The sequence below is a fragment of the Pyxicephalus adspersus genome, chromosome 3, assembly GCF_032062135.1.
Source record: "Pyxicephalus adspersus chromosome 3, UCB_Pads_2.0, whole genome shotgun sequence".
NCBI classification, from domain to species: Eukaryota; Metazoa; Chordata; class Amphibia; order Anura; family Pyxicephalidae; genus Pyxicephalus; species Pyxicephalus adspersus.
Genome location: NC_092860.1, coordinates 115,146,052 through 115,168,218, shown reverse-complemented (window position 1 = coordinate 115,168,218; position 22,167 = coordinate 115,146,052). Strand labels below are relative to the sequence as shown.

Sequence of the window (22,167 nt, the reverse complement as noted above, 5' to 3'; positions counted from 1 at the left end):
AACAATATCACTGCTATGTCAATGATGATAGAGTGCTTATTGATACGTGAAAGAACATTTGTAGTTTGTCACGTTGTAATTATTATAAATGGAGCACTGTCAACTTACTACCTATGCTTTTTAAACATAAGTTTTACATGTGCAGTCTATTAACTGTACATTATTCAAGAGCCACATTCATCCATCTCAGCATGTCATAGACATGTCAAGTAAATAGTGGAGAGCTGTGATCGCTTATACAAGTCAAGGTTTTTTTTTTATTTTTTCCTATGAAGTTAGTAAAAAAGCAAAAGACAAGCACAAGAGAATCATATAAAAACATCTATTCACGATGTAAACTATACTGTAAAAAATATTCTTCATAAGGTTGCCTAACATCCTTCATTATATACATGTCCTCAAACCCATGAATACAAGCTAAACTTCATGCACACTAAAATATATTGCAGATTACATGTGGTGATTGCATTGGGTTTCTTCCTTTATTTTTACTGCCAATAACACAGCTCATGTCTCAGGGTGATATCACACACTAATTGGGCTTTATACAGTATATAGAGGACTATTGTCACTCTCTTCACACTTTCCTGCATAGAATAATAAACACCACCCCTCTTCCCGTTGGCATAATATTGGTAGAGGTGTGCTAAAGTCCACAAAAGATAGCTTGGATGCTACCCTTCTTAAATATTCTTCAATTTAACACTGTGGTTGTTGTACCAGCCATAGTTCAACCTCATTTGCACTTAACCTCAATGTCAGGCAGGTGAAGTTTGCTGCTGTGGGCTGCAGTTGAAGAGAGTCGTTTTCAAGTCAATGGAAGCAGCTGGCTCCTCAAAGCAAACAAGATGCAGCATGTTGTGTTCAGAAAAGTGGTTACCAACCTCCCAAGTCAGTTGAATGGTAGCAATTGGGAGATCAGTTGAGCCTGTGGCAGGCCACTGCAGTCAACTGCAGGTCTAGAATCAGCCATTAACATGGAACAAGGCTGCAGATATGAATTTTTAACATCAGCTTGATGTCGTCATTTGCTGCATGCTTGTACCAGGTCAGGCACCCATTAAAGCCTAGGGTTCTATGAAATGTTAGACATTTTTAATAGCTATTTGAGAAGATCATTGTTACTGATGTATCACTCTTATCACATACAAGCTACTTGTGATAATAACAGTACTTCTAGTAAGAGTAAATCTATTAAACCTGATCTCCAGTCTTACCTTCTATATTGCACAGTTGTGCTGGCTTCTTCCCTCTACTGAAATAATTTACGCTCATTTCATTGCACACTGTGGGCATTTTGACCAGCATGCAGATGCAATCCACCAAGGAATGTCAACTCTTCCAGGCTGAGATATCAGCCAAGCTACTTTGATGTTTGTATATTTTCTGCAGAGCTGAAGTCTTTTCTGAGGGGTATTAGGGTATAGCTCTGTGATGAATTTACAAAGCTATGTACAACATTCTATTATCTCTTTACACCAGCCATTATCTACCTGCATTGCATTGAGAAAGGAATGAATAACCAGAGAAAACCAGAGAAAGCAAAATAGCTAAACATAGATATTTAACTGAAATATACTTTAAGTTGTATATACTGTTATCAGGTAAACTTACATCAAAACGAAATTACAGACACGTCTGGCTCCAATGAAACATTATAGACATAAATAAATATATATAGATATTTATAGACATAAATATGTTTTCTGCAACTTTTTGTGCCCACTTATAGTGTGTTTTTTTCCTTAAAAGTTCTATTTATAGCACAACCACAAAAACAGCCCTAAGCATATATTATCTGTTCCTTTGTTCATTTTATGTCTGTCTGACTATAGGTCATAGTATATTATGCACAGTGGTCTATACCATGACAGTGTAGGTGGCCTTCCTGGTTACTAATAAAAATCAGATGCTTCAACTATGTGCAGTTTTTTACAGTTCAAAAGAAATAACTGGTGTTTATATACATGGTTTCCTAACCAAAAAAAGATTAATCAACCAACTTTTAAAATGCTCTCTGTGCATTAATGTCTAATAGGGTCCACATTGCAGTTAAGCTTAGATACCAGTGATATTGGTGTCTCTTTCTGGAAGGCCCCCTAATATTACAAAAAAGACAGTTTGTTTCATATAGGGTTGTCAGAACCTCAGACTCAGAAATTGGATTTTCAGATAATAAAGGAATACTTTGCCTTTATGCATAACTGTTTATTGAGCAAATATATTATTTCAGTTTTTTGTGTAGCCTGGTGGATTGAATCACTGGACATGTTCTACAACCCAATCTGCCCAAGTATTTCAAGTTCTTGTCTTATAGATACCTAAAGAAATTATTGTACAGTCTTATAATGCTAAAGTTTAGTCAGGAGCTGTTTTTTTTGCAGACAGGAGGAAAAAAATACTTAGCTTTGCCATGGGCAGGGATGTGTATAAAATAGAATGTGTGAAGCCAGTACTAGTCATACTCAATCTGAAATGCCAGTTTTGGGGGAGAGAGGTCTTTTATCAATTTTTAACTGTAGATTAATTATAGAAGCTCCATACTTTATCATTTAGTTGAATAGAATATGTGGTAAAGTGTAAGGGAACTACAAATGTTCTAGTAGAACTTATTCTAGCCCACATGAGAACACCAATCCTCCCCAGACAAGTGTTAGAGCTTCTAGAGTCATATTTTGTAGAGACCAAGTAAAAGTATGCACTTCTGGAAGGGTTGGGCGCAATAAACACTATACAACTTCTAAAATATTACTGAAAAAATGATATTTCATACTGAAAAACTAACCCTAACCTAACCCCAGATCTAACCCCATACACTTTAAATTATTATGGTGTGTAAAAGGTCTTTTTATTTTGAGTGATGTCAGGAAGTGTTATGTGCCTCCCCATAAACATACCAACATAAAAGGAACTTCTAGTGTAGTCACTTACAGTATATCATTGTTTCAGACATTTGTCTAGCTCAGTGGAAGTTACATGAACACTGGATTTCTAGTAGGGAAAATGTATTTCTTTTCTGTACTTGCTAAAAATTAGTGAAGGAATGTTAAGCTGAAATATATTACATTTTAGTTTTTTAGTTTAGATAAACTTTAAAGTATAACTAAATGTTCACTAAAACTAAACAGTACATTTATACTTGTCCATGAAGCTTCCTAAAAATGGAAATATGATTTGTTCGTAAACAGAGCTCCTTCCTGGGTTTGTGTGCATTTGGATTTACTTTACTTGCCAGGATGGATTTTCTTTTTGGGTTGCGATCAGTTGTTGACAGATAGGCATATAGGTAAATACCAATTCAAATTGCACAAGTCAAGTGCATGAAGAATCAAGTACATTTAAACTGAATTCCAATCATTTTCTATTGAACTTCTTATTAAGAAAAATTATTAGAAGAGTGCGTGATTGCACAGATTTTATATCAAATATCAATTGGATGAGAATATTGATTGGATAAGTTGTTTGAGCTCACAATTGGCAGCTAATGTGCGAGTATATACTGAACCCTAGGGGCCTATTTATATAGTAGTAAATCTGGCATTCATCAAACATAGTAAGGAATCTTAGAAGTAATGTGTTTTGAATGACAGGCATGGATTCTCTACCAGTTTGTTAAATGTCAAAATCACTGCATTATAAATAAGATCCCTTAAAATTCAAGTTTTTTTAATTATTAGTACAAAGGATAAAAAGATATTCTAGCAGTGTAGTAGAACCTTGTATTACTCACCTTTCCCAGTTTCCTTGCGGGGCGGTGCCATCTTCCTCATTCTTTGCTTCATCTTTGCGATCTTTGGCCAGGTGAGGATGACATAACTCACACGCAAGCATGCAGGAGTTCAATAATTCCCGGCATGAACAGAGGAAGCCAGGAATGCCTGGTATCCGGACAACCAAAGCTGGCACTGCTCATACTTTTATCAGGCAGGTAGGAGAAATTATTGCAGAAGGGACATTGCCTGCCTGATCATGTATAATAAAAAGTGGAACTTAAGATCTGCTCTAAATTAGATTTTACAGTAACATACTTTACACATATTGCTGTCATGTGATGTCATTCATTCATAATAGCAACCTAAAGCATCTACACTGCTGTACACCACAACAGAGTTGATCTGCATTGGAAAAATGTTGCATGTCCAATTGTTTGATCATTTTGGTGCATTGGATACTCATTTATTTGAATTGGCTACTTTAAAACAATGCATATAAACCTTTTTTTTTCTCAATGTGTGTTAATACATGTTGGCTCTAAAGTGCTACCAAGATGTAATCAGTTTACATAGACTTATGTCTAGTTCTGCTGCTTCATTTATTTTAATAAAAGCTTGTTAGGAAGAATCTATGAACCTAGGAAACATTTTCACATTATCTAACAAAATATCATTTTTTCCTTTGTGACACAGCAATATTTACTTGGATGAAAAAAGAAAAAATCTTTTTCCTATTAAAAAAGCTGCATGGTTGAAAAATTTCCTAAGAGAAGATGTAGTTCCATGATATGGTAGTTGATGTAGTTCCAATGTCCTTGGAAGTACAGTAAATGAACCTAAAACATGCATGACACATCAGCCAAATCTGTAAACTATCAGATACAAGATGTTTGTTATATATTACAGAATCCAGAAACCATTTAGATTCTGTAACTTGTACAGTGGATGTATTAAAATGAAACAGTTGGTAGTACCTGTTGATGCAAGTGATAATTTTGTGATTCTATTTGAGATAGGTATAAATTAATAAATTACAGAACTGCTTTTCAATAAAAAAAACACACTTTGGAAGAAGGGTTAACTAGTTGCCAAATTTTATAAAAATAATAATAATTTGGCTGGAGATCATCCTGCCTAAAGAGGAAAAAAGGCTGAAAACAAATCCTCTTACCTTTAATCCCGCAGCACAGTTGTTTGGTCTGAAGGTGTCTTCCATAGGGTCCGCATCATCCTGGCATCCGTCTCCAAGCCGGCGCGCCAGGCGCCGCTATCGTCCCCTCTTCTTCCGGGTTCTTCTTCCTATGTCACCTGACCCAAGCACGAGATCGGGTGACGTAGGTTGGAAAAAAACTTGCTGATCTCACTGCACATGGGTGAGATCAGCAATTTTTTTCCATTACATGAAAAGGCTTTTTCTGCGCATCCCGGGATGCGTGACCTAGGTATCCCGGGAGGCTTTGTACTCCCATTCATTCTGGATCGCCTTTAGGGGCGGTGCTGCACCCTTCTTTTATTAAAAAACGGGTGTTACACTTAAAAAAACAAACAATCAAACAGAACTTTTACTTTATTCAAAAGAGTTGTCTACCTTTTTATGTTAAGTAAAATTTCTGAGTTTAGGTATGCTTTAAGTCTGGAGCATCACAGATCCCGACATTTCACAAAACTATTGTAGCGGGTCTGTTCAGAAACAAGTGAATCTAACATTCACCAAACATCCTGATTGAGAATCTTCCAGGTCCATGTGTTTTTCAATAGTAGTGATTAATTGGTGAATATTCACTGCTTGATAAATAGACCCCTAGGATATATTATATAAATGACTGTATCACATTGCCCTACATGGGAAATTTTTTACAATACAAAGGCTAAAGCTATTAGTGTTCTGTACAGGAAAATTTAACCCAAGCATAACTTATGTTAGATGTTAATTAAATATCTCTGTAACCTGAGGGCAGCCGTGTAATAGGTTAAGTTCCAGAAATAACTTTAGAGAAAGGTTTGTATTTTAGTTAGTCTTAGATAAACATTGTACACATATTTTTAACTATACTGAAAACACTGAGAACTTTTAAACATTTAACTAAGAAAAACAATCAGTGTAATGTATCAGTTGTAACGAATTGGTAGGACTAATGGAAATATGTAATCATATTTTAGTGTTCACGTTTATTTTATTAAAGAACATACTGTAGCTTAACATAAACCTGTGTTTTGCCAAGTAACAGCTTCACCAAATTGTCCTCTATTCTGGGCTGATTTTACTCACCTTGCTCTTCCAGTTTTTTGTTTGCCCAACACATAAAAGTTTCTGTGTTAGATTCAGGTTAATCTGATTGTAGCTTACACAAGGCTAAAGACTTCATCTTGACATTCCTTGACCTTGTGACCAACCAGTCTGGCACAGTGAGGAAACAAGGAGACAAATGCTCCATTGTACCTTAAAATATCTGGCATTTCACTTTGTTCTGTATAGCATACAAAGCAGCTGGGGAAAAATGTAAAGATGTGCATAGAGAACAGGGATTTAGGAAGTTAATTTGCCCTGTACCCCTGTGGTGCCCTGTTAATTTGCCCTGTTAATTAATTACACATGGAGTAGGATGGAGCAAGTTCAGAGTTGGCTCCTGTGAGAGAGACAGACATGCAGACTGCAGGTTGGATTTTAGTTATTCTTTGTGAAATTTAGGATAAATGTGTCTTCAGTCACTGTAGCTGCAGAGGTTAGTAAGGGCATGCTCATTTCTTGCTTGCTAAGCTTAAAAAATGCATATACAGTAGACTCTCGAGTATGTGGCGGCAGGGGAGGCGGAATAACAAAAAAGCTGGATAGTCCAGAGTCCCATTAATAAAGTACAATACTCACTTCCACACATGGGCAGTGTTCCACTCTCTGTACCTGCGGACATTTGATCACAGTTCCAGAGAGCAGGCAGCAAGGACGTCTCAACGGGCACCATGCAGGAGCACGGCAGCGGACGTCTGCCCACACCGCCCTGGCATTTTAGAGTGAAGATTTTTTTTTCCCGAACTCCGTACTAGGCCGGATAGTCGTGAGCCGGAAAAGCGAGATCCTACTGTGTGTATGTGTGTGTGTGTATATATATGTATATATATATATATATATATGTAGGTATATATGACATTCATGTTAAAAAAAATAAATAAAAGTAAAGCAGAAAAGCAATTGAATCTGTGAGCATCATGTTATCTGACACATAGTATCCTGCTGCAGACTTTTAAGCTACGTACACACTTCCAATTATTATCGTTTGTAAACGAAAGACGAACGATCCTGCACGATATCTGCGAACGATCGTATAGCACCGATCCTGTACATACAGATAACGACACAATCGTTCAAAGATATTGTACACACGTATATATACACACAGTATCTATGAATATATATATATACACACATACACAATACAGCCTGTATCGATCAAATGTTCGTTCATCGCGCATGCTCAGAACATGCACGATCACTGAACGACCGTACACACGATAGATGGTCAACGATCATCGTCCAATCCGATCCGCCGGTCCGGTCGTTCATTTCCAACGACTATCCTCATTCGTCAGCGTCGTTGGTTACTTTTTTTACAAGCGATTTTTGGCCAATCGGTCGTTCATTTCCAACGATAAAAATTGGACGTGTGTACGCAGCTTTACTTTGCAACTTGCTACAAAGGTACAATGTACAAGGTTATAATGTTGCAGTTTGATCACTGGAGAGAGAGAGAGTAATTGCTTTGTAAATAATTTTATCAACGATAGATGTGTGGAAGGCTGTTGTCATTAGCATTTCAGGACATTCTTGTAACAACCATTTCATTTTGTTAAGCAGCTATAAAAAACACTGGCAGAAAATAGTGTATGTGTATTCTAAATATGTAGATATGGAACATAATATGAATCTTTATATGTGCAAACACACCTGGTTGTGCATATGGTCATGAATCAGGCAACCATAAGGATCTGTATGCTTAGAGAAAAATGGTATTAAGATGTGTTGGACATGCCCTCAACGTGTCAGACCTTTCTGTCATATAAATTACTGTTATAGTAATAGACCAATAATGAAGTAGTAAGCAACCATTACTATAACCATCACAAATGAGGATAATGTTTGCATGTTACAGTGTCCAGATCTTTTGGGCTCCTATGGGATTTCTATATGGTAAGACAGTGGGCCTGCAGTCAATTTCTAAAAAATATTTGCTAATATATTGCAAATGTTTTTTATATAATTACATTCAAGGTTTGTTTGATTACCTAGGTTCCATGATAGTCTATCTTCTCCAGTCTTTGAGAGCTTTAATAAATCAAGCCCAATATCTCAGGTGTCTGCACGTGTGCTTGAAATTTAAGACAAGTGAAAACAAGTTCACTATAATGTGAACCTTACAAAATATATAATATCTAATTATGACTCAGGAGTGAAGGGTAAAAACTAACTTAAAAATGACTAATAAAGCTTATGTTTTGAGTCATTTATGCAATATGTATGGCTGTAGGGTAATCAATGGTTGTGTGCTTTGCTTAATAGCAGATTTTTAGATTGTCATCATATTGCAGTCTAACCAGTTGCACAAATTGGTTGCCCTTAGTATAATTTTCTAACACTCCATTTGGTTAAATGGTATCTCTTGTTCTTATCAGTCCCAAGTTTTTATTTTTGATAAGTGTGTGTTACCTTTCATACAATAGCATACCCATACATTCAATCTGTGCGAAGTGACAATTCTGTGTTTGCAACTTTTTAAATTACTTTAAGGAAAATATTGTTTGAAAAATGCTCTCTATAAAAGTTTGTTTAATTAAAAAAAGAATCTTTGTGATTTTGCACAATATTAACTGTTACTTTCATTATTTATTCACTCTACCCACAAAAATCAGCAATTCTTCTGCACACATGGTTTAGATTCCACACCACATTACAAACTCTAAATTCAAATTATTCACATGTACTCTTACTTAGTCAAGTGAATGGATGCAAATCTGCCTTAAAAGAATCTGTCACTTGTACACAGCTGCACATTGAGCAGATTTCCGTACACATATGTTAGATATAGTGCATAATGTGAACCACGCTGCTGTTTTACAATGTGCACAAAGTCACCATGTAAGTGTAGACGTTCTTAGGTTAATGTAGTGCTGTGATTTCCCTTCCCTGTTGCCTCTTCAAGACAGAAACAGAAATTTATTGACGTTCACCTAAAGTCTTTTCTTATATATAAATTTTGGTAGATGCTGGAAAATTTAACTGACTTCTTTATATATCTTTCCGGCACACATGGCGAGTTATCTCTGGTTGAGTTTCTGATCAGTGTATCTGCTATGTCTATTATGAAGTGTTTCTCTTCATTCTCTTGGATTATTTTATATTTATTGAGAATGTAATGAGAAGTGCTAGAACACAATGGTTGATAGGAACATTAAAACTGCCATTTTGAACGTTAGGACATGAAGATCTTACTGTTGGATTACTAAACTGGCCTTTAAAAGAGCATCCTAGTGGTTCCCCAAACTCCCCCAGGTAGCAGATTGAAAAAAGTATTGCTGGTATCAATGTGTAAGGGATCTCTATGCAGTGGTCTGACACCGTCCTTCCCCCTATGTGCTGAAACTAGAGTTGTTTTGTCTTCATAGAGTGTGAGTTTTGCTGATTGCAGTTCAAGCTCTGCCTGGGGGGAGTCCTATTGCTAGAGGTCAGGCATGGCTTGTTTTAAAGACTATTTATTGTTATTAAAAATATGTAAATATTTCAATGTCCATAGTGTAGCCACAGATTCTTTTAAAGCTGGCTTTACATTTTTGATTTGCGGTAGTGTGGACAGTGTACAATGTAGTGTATTGCAGACAAAAATGGAGTTGAGAGTTAAAGTAAAACTTTAAAACGGCTGAAGATCTTAACCAGCTATACGGCTAAAAGTAATGTTTACATTGCCCACAAAAGTAATTGCTATTCTAGTTAGCCAATTTTTCAATGTACACATCTCCTTTACATTGCACAGGCATCACAGCACTGTTCTGGATGTGGGAATTTAAAGATCTGAAAGTTTTTTTGCACTCAACTTTTAGGAAAACCTTCGCAAACCTATTTCACTAAATAAAATTATAATACTGGTAATATACCAGATCTTAGATTTCCAAATTGTAGATATCTTCTCAAAGCTTTTGTAGATGGCACTATTATACCAGCACTGAAGTCGCAGCCTGGCCTCTGTCCTATAGCTTGTAAACCCCACCACCCACCCCCATATCAGATGTTATCATCTGCATTGTTGCCTGTTGTAATTAAAATTCTTTTCATTTAGCAAGAAAATATTTATATTTCAAAAGAAGACAGCAGCTTGAAATAAGCAAGCTGATGACATAATAGACATGTTTATTGTGTCCATCCCCATGACACAGTGAGTTAGCCTTTATAAACACTGATAGAAATATTATACATGATTTTGTAATAATTCAGGCAGCAACCATTGAATAGTACCATTTTTTCAGTGATGGCATTACAAAACATGACACATATTATTAGCATCAACCTTGAACAGAACATTTGCCAAGAAAATAATAATTTTGACCTTGCTGAGGGAGGTATGCAGAAAGGCAGTGAAACTACTACTATTTCAACCTAAGATATCAATGTCTGTGGATTTCATGTCTTTATTCTTCCACAAGCAGATTCATGCCTGAAAACAATGGCTCATAGCACACAATTTTATTTGTTGAGAAATAACATCTGGAATCTACAAACAGCCCTGATTATTTTACAACGTTTTAAAAATAGCACAAATTGTATAATTTCTTGGCAAGTCATGTGCTGAACACGTTTTAGGGTATAGTTTGAAAGCTTGCCATCCTCACAGATAGTTGTGACAAGTGCTAATTCTGGTCATATGCGGTGATACTTCACATCCAACTTTGTGGTTCTTTATATGAAAAAATATGTGACTTTCTGACAAAAAAAGTTCTATTCTATCTTGGCTAAATTCCTTTGTTGACTTACAGATCCTAAGATGAGTTTACCACATGATGACATAAATCAGTAGCACAGCCATTTTATTTTTGTGAGATATCACGGCTGCTGTGGTCGTTATCACTCTACATTTTGTCAACTGTGTTATAGCTAATAATTTTTTTACCTGTCAAATTGCAAAGGAAATAACAGTGCCCGATATAGTCTAATGTTTTCCATTGGCCAGTTTTTGCCCTTTTTCTTTGAAAAGGTTGATTGCTTACTAGTTTATTCCTGCCCAGACATGATTGTTCACATGCTGCCTGTACCTTGATCTGTGGTCAGTCTTTGGGATTTGGGTTATTACAGAAGATCTGTTGAAAAGCTTCTGTAGATGTGACTCTTAGCAGTAAGGATGGTGGTGGACACATGGCTGAGCCATTTTTTTTATTGCAAGATAACCACCACATAAGGACAATAATGCAGCTCCACCGGAGAGAACAATACAGAATACAAACATTATTCATAACACTACCACCTTGCTGAACGCTTGTTTATAAATCCGAAAAAAACAACTTTTCAAATTCTAGAAACTGCATTTTGTGATTGTATTAAGAATTCTGCTTTTCCATTTTATAAAAGTAAAGGAAGGTTTTTGGATACCTTTTTGCTTAAGTTAGGTCATTGTGAAATTTTATCTATGCATATTCACATTTTCAACTTAATAATGGTAAGAGTTGAATTAAAGGGTGTTCTCAACCGCCTTATAAACCTGTAAATGTATTTAAAAAAAAATCATCAAACTCATGATAGTTTTCATAGTTTAGATTTCATAGTAAGCATATTCTTTACATATTCTGATATTATAATAGTATATTTTCCTTTACTTACAAACAATAGAACACATTTAATACCCCTAATTTCATGGCTTAAACATTTAATATGTTGCATTGTGTTTGTTACTGGAAGTAGATCTATTATATTTGGATTAAGTGCACAAGGTGGGGGGGAGGTGAATACAATTTGCCAATCATAATCAATCTCTATTCTATCAACGGTTTTTTCTTGTACCATAATTTTGAAAAATATATGTAAAGTCTGAATCAAGCAAAAAATCTAACTCATCCTTTTGTGTTTCCTAAAAGGATCATCCTGGCAAGGAACTGGAGGAGCAGCTTCGGGCCGTGTCCAGCGTAGATGAACTTATGACACTACTTTACCCTGAATCCTGGAAGATGTTCAAGTGTCAATTAAGGCAAGGAGGACAGTCCGGCTCTGATTCTAGAAGAGATGATAGTGTTAAATTTGCAGCTGCACATTACAATTACAATGCTGAAATCTGGAAAAGTAAGTGTGACAGAGGATAGTTATAGTGGTGACAATACTGCCTGATAATTGTAGCACAGCAGAAATGAGTATACACTGTTGGGACTATTTTCCTACTTGCTGCTTTACATATGTATAGTTCATGTTTTACATATGTTTAGCAGCTGCAGACATGAGGGACCCAAGGAAGTGATTGTACATACAGAAGGAGTGTTCATTTACGCTGCCACAACCAAGCTGTCTCCAAGAACCACAACTTGGTTGACAAGGCTATTATCCATCTGCTTATCATGGTCACATTAAAATGATGCCTGGTAACTTGGTATTCAATATTACTAAGTGCTGCCTTTTCATAAAAATACAATTTTTCCATTTCAATTTTTCTCTTGTTGTACATAGTAAAGTAAGTCGTAAGGCATAGCAGCGAATCAAAATTGATTGTCAATGCTCTTCAGCAACCCAAAACCTAGGTGCTCTAATTACAGCACTCTCACTTCAGCTTTGCTCTATGTTGCATTACTGAACAAAGCTGCAGTTAGTTACAATATATGCAATTATCAAGGCCTAATTCAACAACTATTAAAAAAAGAATTCAACTGCATCCAAACTCAATAACAAAAATGTAATACAATATCTTGTAGTCTACCATTTCTTACATATGTTGACCTTGTTTATTTTAGTTTCCAGGCTTTTCCCACTAATTTCACTTAATAATCCTGGCAGTAACACTTTTCTTTTCATATGGTAGAAACAATCACTCACTGTACTGTATCTATGGAGGATTGATGTTGTCACCTTAGCTCAGGAGGTGTGTTAGGACTACAGAAAACCTCCCTCTCTCCTCTTCTCCATACCATAGAGAAAAGACATAACAGATAACTATCAGCAGAGGCACAGAACAAAGAAAGTATTCCCAAATTACCAAATCTTCAAAAGCTGCATCCTGGAGAGCTCTTAAGTAGAAAACGCCCCAGGCTGATATATTGTTTCCCTTTAGCTATTTTTAGGAATTTTATCAACTCCATTTTGTTCTTCTATCACCACAGAAACCTACTGCCTATTAAAAGAAATTAGACAGGCTTTAGAAACCAAGCTGAGTATTTGGCCTGATTTTCTCATCATGCATAGATCTGATGGTGGCAGGCTCATGACTACACAGATGCATTCCACTGAGGACATCAGGACTACATGCTTTGTTTCTTATTATTAAAAGAAATTACAAGTACCCAAACCCTTTGGGAGTAGGAGTAGTACATAGAAACCACTGCAATAAAGGTCAAATGTTTATATTGTGATCAGCGTATACAAAACTGAAACATATGTTGTCTCCTTACCTATCATAGCCAATCAGGTTTTGTATTTAAAGGCCAGAATTCTGATATGGTTATCAACAACTATTCCTCTACACCAAACTGAGTTTGGGATACTTACAATTTTTTTAGAATGTGTTACATGTTGGGGGTACAATCATTTAAGTCTAATGAAAAAAAAAATGTTTTTTTTACTATAGAAACTCGGTTTTGCCTATTATTTCCAACTCTATTCTAGAAAAATGAAAACATAAGTTGAATTGGTTAAGTATTAATATAGATAATAGATGATAATAGAAGACCCTTATTATAAATCATTTTAATTAATTAGGTATGAAGATTGTGTGGGATTGACCACTGTCATCTTCATGAAGTAGGACTGCACTCCTGTGAAGATAGTAAAATTGACCTTAGACTACATTAATGACATATGACTATAGTAGGGACATTAGATTGTGAGCTCCTTTGAGGGACAGTTAGTGACACAACTATGGACTTTGTACAGCGCTGCGTAATATGATGGTGCTATATAAATACTGTGTAATAATAATATTCCCTGAAAAATAAAATACAGCATCTTCATCGCCTAACACTCGTATTTAATGCAACATGATTCCTATGCCATTTTCTTAACTTCTACTAGCTAGAATAAAGTTAAATTGAAATTATTTAAATAACACATTCATTAAATAAAAAAACACACACCTACCCTTCATTGCAGTACAGTACTGTCTTTGATTCTGCTAAAGTGTTTTTAACCCCTATCCGATCCTTTAGCTTCATATTGCTATCCAAGTACTGGTGTGATCCCCTTTTATTGGTCCGCAATGAGTCCCTCAGAGTTACATTGTGGGAGCATTTTTGTTTCTAGCCAGCCAACATGAATGTTCTACACTGTGTACATAAAAAGAGGGCCTAATGGTTGTTAATATACTTAGTGAGGTACGTTATTATTGGGATATAGTTAGAGGCCGGAGTGTTCCTTGCCATATATCTCCCCATTGTGGAGAGTACCACCGGATGCTCATACATTATCTATCCTAGTAAACAGCATTCCTTGTTCTCATCACTTTTTTGGTATCAGTAGGGATAAGCGAGAATGCCTCTGACATTCTCACAAAAATTTCCACGAATTTCCGATGGGTCCGCGAAATTTCGGCTTGCCCTCATTTAACCTCTAGTGCCCGGGGATCGCACACATGTGGATTCCCGCAGTTCTCCTCCTGTCAGTGTGAGTACCGCGGCAGTGCTCATCAATGAATGCAGCCCTGGGAATCATCACAGGATGATTCCCACGGCTGCATTCATTCATGATGAGCACAGCCGTGGTACTCCTGTGTTCTTGGATAGAGAATCTATACATACTACAGAAATCACATAAGAACACATACTACAGAAATCTATTCCAGAAAAACCCAACTTCACTGTGGAAAGTGTATCATCTCCATAGAGAGCTTTAATAAATCAGGCCCATTGACTGTAGTTCAGTTTTACTGATCTGATTAGTAGGCCAAACTTTTTTAATGGGAAATAGCTAAACATTTTTGAGGTTTGATTTTTGTCTCTGTCCTGCTAGGGTATTTTCCCTTACTTCTCTCCCAGATAGAAACACAACAGAAAGTAAGAGTAAATCTCTCCCCTTCAATTTACATACAATTAATGTATAAAATAAGTGTCATATATGGGAGCATTTAAGACTTTTTTTGAACATGGTTGTCCCCCACCATTAGTTGGAAACCATTGTTTCCACACAGCTGCACATGGCAGATGGTGACACAGTTCCAAAAAGGAGTCAAGTTTGTGGCCACTCTGTTGCTTTTGGAAGAAGCTCACTGCTCTGTGCAGTTTTCAGCAGTCTGCCATGCACCCAGGAGTGTCATACTGTCCAGTTTTCCATCACAAGCATGAATAGAGTCCTTCAGTATTTTGTGCAGGATCTGTCTTTACTATGAACAAACTTCAAATCTGTATTAGATAATAAGCTGCATAGACATATACTATTACTATTAGATTACACTATAAAGTAACTGGAACATTCTTTTGTACCTGTTTAGGTATTGAAAGTGAGTGGAGAAAGACCCAATGCATGCCACGTGAAGTGTGTGTAGATGTGGGGAAGGAATTTGGTGCACCAACAAACACGTTCTTCAAACCTCCATGTGTGTCACTGTACAGATGTGGGGGATGCTGCAACAGCGAAGGATTGCACTGTATGAACACTAGCTCCTCATATGTCAGCAAAACGGTGAGTTTTAATAACAGCCAGACATTTACTTTTGCAGTAGAAGAAAGTGAGTTATCGTTGAAGCTATACAATATATTTTTGATATATGTTTATATTACAAGGACCATTCCATCTGAAGCTTTTTAATGTGCCTCTAATGCATTTCTATTTCATTATGAAATTAAGACTACAGCCATGACATTACTTATGGAGCTTTGAAGTAAATGGTAATGCTGGAACCTGAAAACCTCTGTGGTTTTGGATTTAAAATCAAATGTATCTGAGTGAACCTTAGCTTTGGCAGTGATTTGTGGACTTATGGAGATCAAAGCAAAGGAAGACATATTCTGTATGTTCACCAGTCATACAAACACAGTCTAGTAAGTTTCAAGCTTACACTGTGTCATGCTGACCACTTTCACCCAATTTGCTATAATAAGCACTACTTATGTCGAAAAGCAAAAACTTTGAAAAAGGTTCTGTTTTCAAGATTAAAGTTCTTCTGGCATTATGTATGTATGATTGGCTGTATGAAAAGCACTATCACATGTACAAGGGAAAACAAACCTAAGAGCATTGGTAGAAAGTAATCGCCTAATTTCATTTTGATCTAACTAGGAATAACAGATACCAATCTGGTTGCAGGGTGTATATGTTATCTATTCACAAACAGTTATTGCTGCCTATGAATGATCAGTTGTTCCTGCAGCTTCTTTTAATAGGCATTATTGAGATGTTTATCATTTCAAATACATTTCAGAATATTATGTATTTATAGAGCACTAATATATTATGGGCTGCTTTAGCTATATTAGATTGTGAAAGAGGTCCGTAGTCCATATTTCATGTCACTGTACTTTAGAGGTGATAAGTACAGCCCAGGGAGCGTGGGAACTTGCAGTCACAGCTGATAGGAAGCACACGAGTGCTTTCAATCAGCTGTGACTGCAGATGAACTCTCAATGGAGAAACTTTATTGAGAGTTAATCTGCAGTTCCCCTGCGATCCTGAGGCACTAGGAGTTAATTAACCTCTAGTGCCTGGGGATCGCAAACAGGAGGACTCCAAGGGATGCAAGAATGATTGCAGCCCTGAGAATCCACTGCGATCCGGGGCAGTAGAGGTTAATTAACCTTCAGTGACCAGGGATTGCAAACAGGTGGATTCCCTTGCAGCCCTGGAGGATTTGCAGGGCTGCAAGGGAATCCTCCTGTTTGCGATCGCTGGGCACTAGAGATTAATTAACCTCTAGTGCCCCGGGATCGCAGTGGAACTGCAGATGAACTCTCAATGGAGTTTCTCCATTGAGAGTTCATGTGAGTTTAGTTCCCACGGTCACCGGGCTGTCAGCTCTGCTCCCCTGATTGCTTTTGCAGTTCTACACAGTCTCGAATAAAAAACAAATCCCCCCCCCCATAGAGTTTAATAGTGTTCGAATTCGGTGTTCGTTCACCTGCAAAAATATCAGGCTTTTCGATCAAATAGCTGCCCAATTGAACACTCAGCTGTTTGACCAACAATATCTATACGTAAAACCAGTATTGCTGGGTATACCTGGCAACAAACGTTGAGCAGCGAAATTAGGCAGGCAATAATAGTTATTGCAGAAAAGTTGAAGAGACCAAAGTCATGTTGGCCTGATTTTCATACTGAGAAGGTACTAGTTGTATCTTCAGATATGTTAATCCTCACATCTCTGCTACTAATAGGGCTCTGATTCAAGGTATATAGATATGTTTCAGATAATCGATCAATCATCAGATCATGAATCATTAAATCCTGGAAAAGAGCTACTATTTCTAAAATAAAAAAAAATAACTCCAAATCTTTTGAAATTAGAATGATGGGTCAGTGAACTAAATTATGATGCATTTCTTGTTTCTTTCATTGAGTAGTGTAGAAATTTATATATGCCTACATAAAACATAATGCAGAAAATGTGCGTGCAGAATCCTTTTTGCATATATGCTTACTCTGCATTTATGAAAACAAGGGCTTGCATAATTTGTAGGAGCTGAACATTTGCTCCTTTTCCCAGTCATAAGATCTATGCACTAGAAGTGGAACTGGCAAAGGGAACAGTTAATGGTGACAAAATCAATTTGGTATGTTAATCCAGTTCCAAGCTCTTGTAATCTGTGTATACAAACTCCTTTCTAATAGCTGGTTCCTCCTTAACATTCCAGTGTTTTGAAAACACTTGAATTGTATGCCGTCATTTCTAAAAAGTTATATAGTAAGTTTCCCTTTAAAACTATTTTCGTATGTGTTCTTTTATTTTGCTGTTATTTGCTTGTTTTACATTTACAACCTTATGGTAAGACTTGCCATATATTACATGATTATCGGTAGAGATGCCATGTATTGAGTGGTGTGCGTGGACTATTTTCTTCCAGCTTTCTGAGAAACCTCTGGGACTTCTAGGATTGTCCACATACTCAATTTCATGTCAAAATAGTGACAGCATCCAATTCTCAACTTGTTTATCTCATATATCTCATAAAGATAAATATGATCTTTGCTGGACAGATTTATTGTCTGTATTTAAAGAAAACTCTTGCATAATTTTTATCTAATTTGTTTGTCCACACAAATATAATACTTACATTTTAGAGAAACTGTGGACAAATTTTACATTTTTACATTACAACTTTATTATATTTCTGTTGAACAAACTTGTCCTACATACTTGTTGAAAAAAATACAACTGGGGGAATGTATGAAAAAGTGACTGGAGCAGTTAGGAGGAGCTGGAACGTTAACAGATTGCTTCCATCAAGGGGTCTTTAAGGATTGTTCTGACCTGGACCTATTCAGCTACACCTGGTAATGACAGTAGTTCTAGAGAGAGATGTATTCACCATTGGCATGTGAAGATTTAATTGTAAATTTAGGCAGAATGTATTTTTACATGATTATTAGCATTTTATGATATGCAGAGAATTGTATACTCATCCTATTTAAATCAAATATTAAGTAAAATTTTATCAATATTCAAGTAAAAACTTGAATTTTGATAAGCTGATATGGCATAAAGAATATAACCCATTGAGGTATTTACCATTTAAAAAAAGCTTATATTTTTGCTAACATCCCAGGTAAATTTGTAAGCCTATTTATTTCCAGACCCAGTTCCATTAGCTTCATCTAGGAGAGCTTTCCAAAACTTGGGTACAAGGTGGTTTAATTATGTTTTCCCCCTTTCTAAATCGTTTGTAGTTTAGTGCAAGGTTTTCGTTGAGGTAATTAATGCAATATTAACTTACTAAGTACCCTCACTGAACATACACTATACTCCCCCTTTAAGGCTTACTCTTCATCTTTTCCTATTCCCTTTCTCTTTTGAACTCTTGTAGCTACTAGTTAAACACTTTATAACTTATAGTGTCCTTTTTATCTTCAAAGCTCTTCATTTAGCTACTTCCTCTTCCATATCATCTTTAATCTCTCCAATGATTTGTATGCATCTCCCCCACAAAATACTCAAGTAATAGCTTTCTACTGCTCTCACTCCAGTAGCCTTTGCTGTTTCTACTCATTCACCTTAACCTTAGAATTTCATTCTACTTCTAATCTGTTCTTAAACTTTACACATATTGTACAAAACACAAAATAAATCATATGATTTAATATAATCTCACATTCCCAAATTAGAAACGTTAGGCTTGCCAGTATGGAATTTGTAATCAGCAATGACTTTGGAATTGGCTAGCAAATCACAAAATAAATTAACAAATGTGACAAATGTAAGCAGGAATATTCACAAAGTGCTAGCTGGCCTAGTCTGTTAGAGTTAGTAGTGGTTTGAGAGCTGTGACGTTTTGCTGCAGCTTTTATTAATGTGTATATTTAGCCAAAATATTTGTTTTTGTTTTGGATAGAGAAGGGTGATTTGAGTTTTAGCTAGTGGATGTTTTGGCTACCTGAGATGAGCATTTAGTACAATGGATAGCCACAACAGTCTTTTGAAAGAGTCCACCACCAGAGTGGAATTTATTTACAATACTCGTAACAAGCAAAACATGGTCCAAAAATAAACAACTGGGTTGTTAACTACCTGGGCATTACACTGAGGTCTAGATTTCTGTACCAAAAGCGTTACAGGTTTTAATGAATTTTTTTTTTTTTTTTTTAAATTGTAGACCTGTAACTTACAGAAATATGTCCGAACAAGGGTCTAGTAGATATCATGAATATAAAAAATGTTTGCAGCGACGTCACCGGGAAACCCCGGTGATCGTCACTGCACTCGCCGGATGAAGATAGAAGAGAGAAGACGTGTCCGGAGGAGTGGAGGGAGAAGGTATTTTTTTTTTGCGATCGACGCTGGATCATCGCACGGAGGGAGAAGAAGCCGGCCGTCTTAGTTTAGAAGAAGAAACTGGCCGGCCGGCTTCTTCTTCCCGGAGGGGACACCCGACGCTGGAGGACGACGCTGGAACACGACCGATGGACGATCGCAGAGGGACCAGGTAAGTGATCGATAAACCCGAACTTTTCTCACTGTATTTTCATACAGTGGGAAAAGTTCGGGGTTATCAAAAATAGTAACTTTTTTTAGCCCGTACCAAGGGCTTATCGGTAAGGTGGTTAAAAAAAACAACAAAAGGATGTCCATAGGAATGGTTTCCCCTGTATACTAATTTAAAAATTCAATTAAAACCGATTGTAAACCCTGAGTCTTGTATATAGTGTTGGTGTTCAAATTCGGGTTGTCCTTTTATTGGACCAATATATGGCTGTTCGAATTTGGATAGACCCTAACCGGGAAACACAGGATTCGAGTTTGGGATTTGTGTGTAAAAAATATGTGTAAAAAAAAAAAGAGGCTTTAATGTTAAAGTAATTTATTTAATGTGTGTGATTTGTGTAATTAACTTTTATTTTTTTACAGGTTATCCCACAATGACAGGATGATTCCTGCCGCTGCATTCATTCATGAGCCGTGGGAATATTCCTGTCAGTGTGGGATCGCCAGGCACTAGAGGTTAAATTAACTTCTAGTGCTCTGTGATTGGCTAAGGAAAGGAAAATCCTGATGATGCTTGAGCTGTCACCAGGGTTTACCTTTCCTCAGCCAATCACAGAGCATTAGATTTGATGAATGTGGAGACTTGTTCTCATTTAACCTCTAGTGCCCAGAGATCCCACACTAACAGGAGGCTTCCCACAGCTGTGCTTTATAATGAATGCAGCTGTGGGAATCACCCTGTCACATTTATTCATGAGCACAGCCGTGGGACTCCTATGTTCTTAGAGAGAGACTCTCTATCCAAGAACACATACTACAGCTCCGCTCCCCTGATTGCTCTTGCAGTTCTACACAGTCACGAAAATAACCCACATCTAACCCCCCCTACCACCATTGACTTTAATGGTGTTCAAATTCGGCATTCGATCACCCAAAAAATATCGGGCTATTCTATCAAAAAGCCGCCGGATCGAACACTGATATATTCAACCTACACTAGTGGAGAGCATTTGCTGGGGGTTGTCAGGGGCAGAAACTCCCTGCTGTGTAATTCCTCGCAGTGAAAGGTAAGTTTTCCCGTCATACACCACCCTAAATTGTTCTCATGTCCATGGCACTGGCACTAAAAAAGAGTGTGTGTAGGGGAAAGTGGGAAAAAAACAATACTTTTTCAATGTAAAAAAATAAAGTCTTACTTGCCTCCCTCTCATCTATATACACCGACTTTGTATGAAAGCAGAAGGCATGGGAAGTCATCAACAGCTATATTTAACACCTATTGAACAAATACAGCTAAAAACTTTTAATGGAATACAAAGCAGACCAAAAGAAAAACCTAAGAGGCATTTATTGTTAGAATTTACATATACTCTAATAATTGTATTCTAATCTTAATTTATCTTGTTGATTATTTGAACCTGTTTGGTAATTTTACAATCATGTACTGGAATATATACCTGCAATATCCTTAAAGGGGTAGCTGTAAGATACTGTTTTAAATGACATACATACCAAATAAATAATTTGGTTTTGGTTTATTTCTGTTTATGTGGGTTTTAGGTTGTACATACCAAAAGAAAAATATATTCATATCGTTATATAAAAAAGTATCCAGTATTTTTTTTTGCATAAAACTTTAATTTATTGCTATTTTTATATACATATATATCTAACATTTTACTTGTACATTTTTTGCTGCAATTACTTTTTTAAGCACCTCGCTATTGACATTTATGAATGTATAGGTCAGCTGTTTTTAATTTCTTTTTAAAAAATATATATTTATTATCTATGGACTGAGATGACCTTTGTCATCAACTTAGGAAAATTACACCGATTGGCTGTAAAAAATATAGATCTTTCCTCAAATAAATGCCTGTACTGATCTAAATGAAGCTATAGAATTGATCTTTGCCAGTTTGTCCGGTCATTGAGAAAAAAGGCCAGATTTATCATTTGGCATAGTATTTAGCTGTCTACAAGTGGCAGAGGAAAAGAGGCTGCTTTGTCCAATATAGGCATTTACCACACATTTTCCTCCATTATTTTAATCATTTATATGTATATAATTTTTTTTATTCTATACCAGGAAGAAAAACATCTTTGTATTTGAAAATTGATTCCAGCAGTGTTTTTTAAATATTAAACCTTTCTTGTCT

General features: G+C 36.4%; 1 protein-coding gene across 1 annotated transcript in view; it reads left to right on the top strand.

Annotated features, from left to right (window-relative positions):
- VEGFC (vascular endothelial growth factor C) overlaps positions 1-22,167 on the top strand; it is a 78,882-nt gene that overhangs the window by 42,663 nt on the left and 14,052 nt on the right. The window contains exons 2-3 of the mRNA XM_072406082.1: positions 11,823-12,024; positions 15,368-15,558. Coding sequence (XP_072262183.1) covers positions 11,823-12,024; positions 15,368-15,558 — 393 coding nt within the window. The remainder of the gene's footprint in view (positions 1-11,822; positions 12,025-15,367; positions 15,559-22,167) is intronic.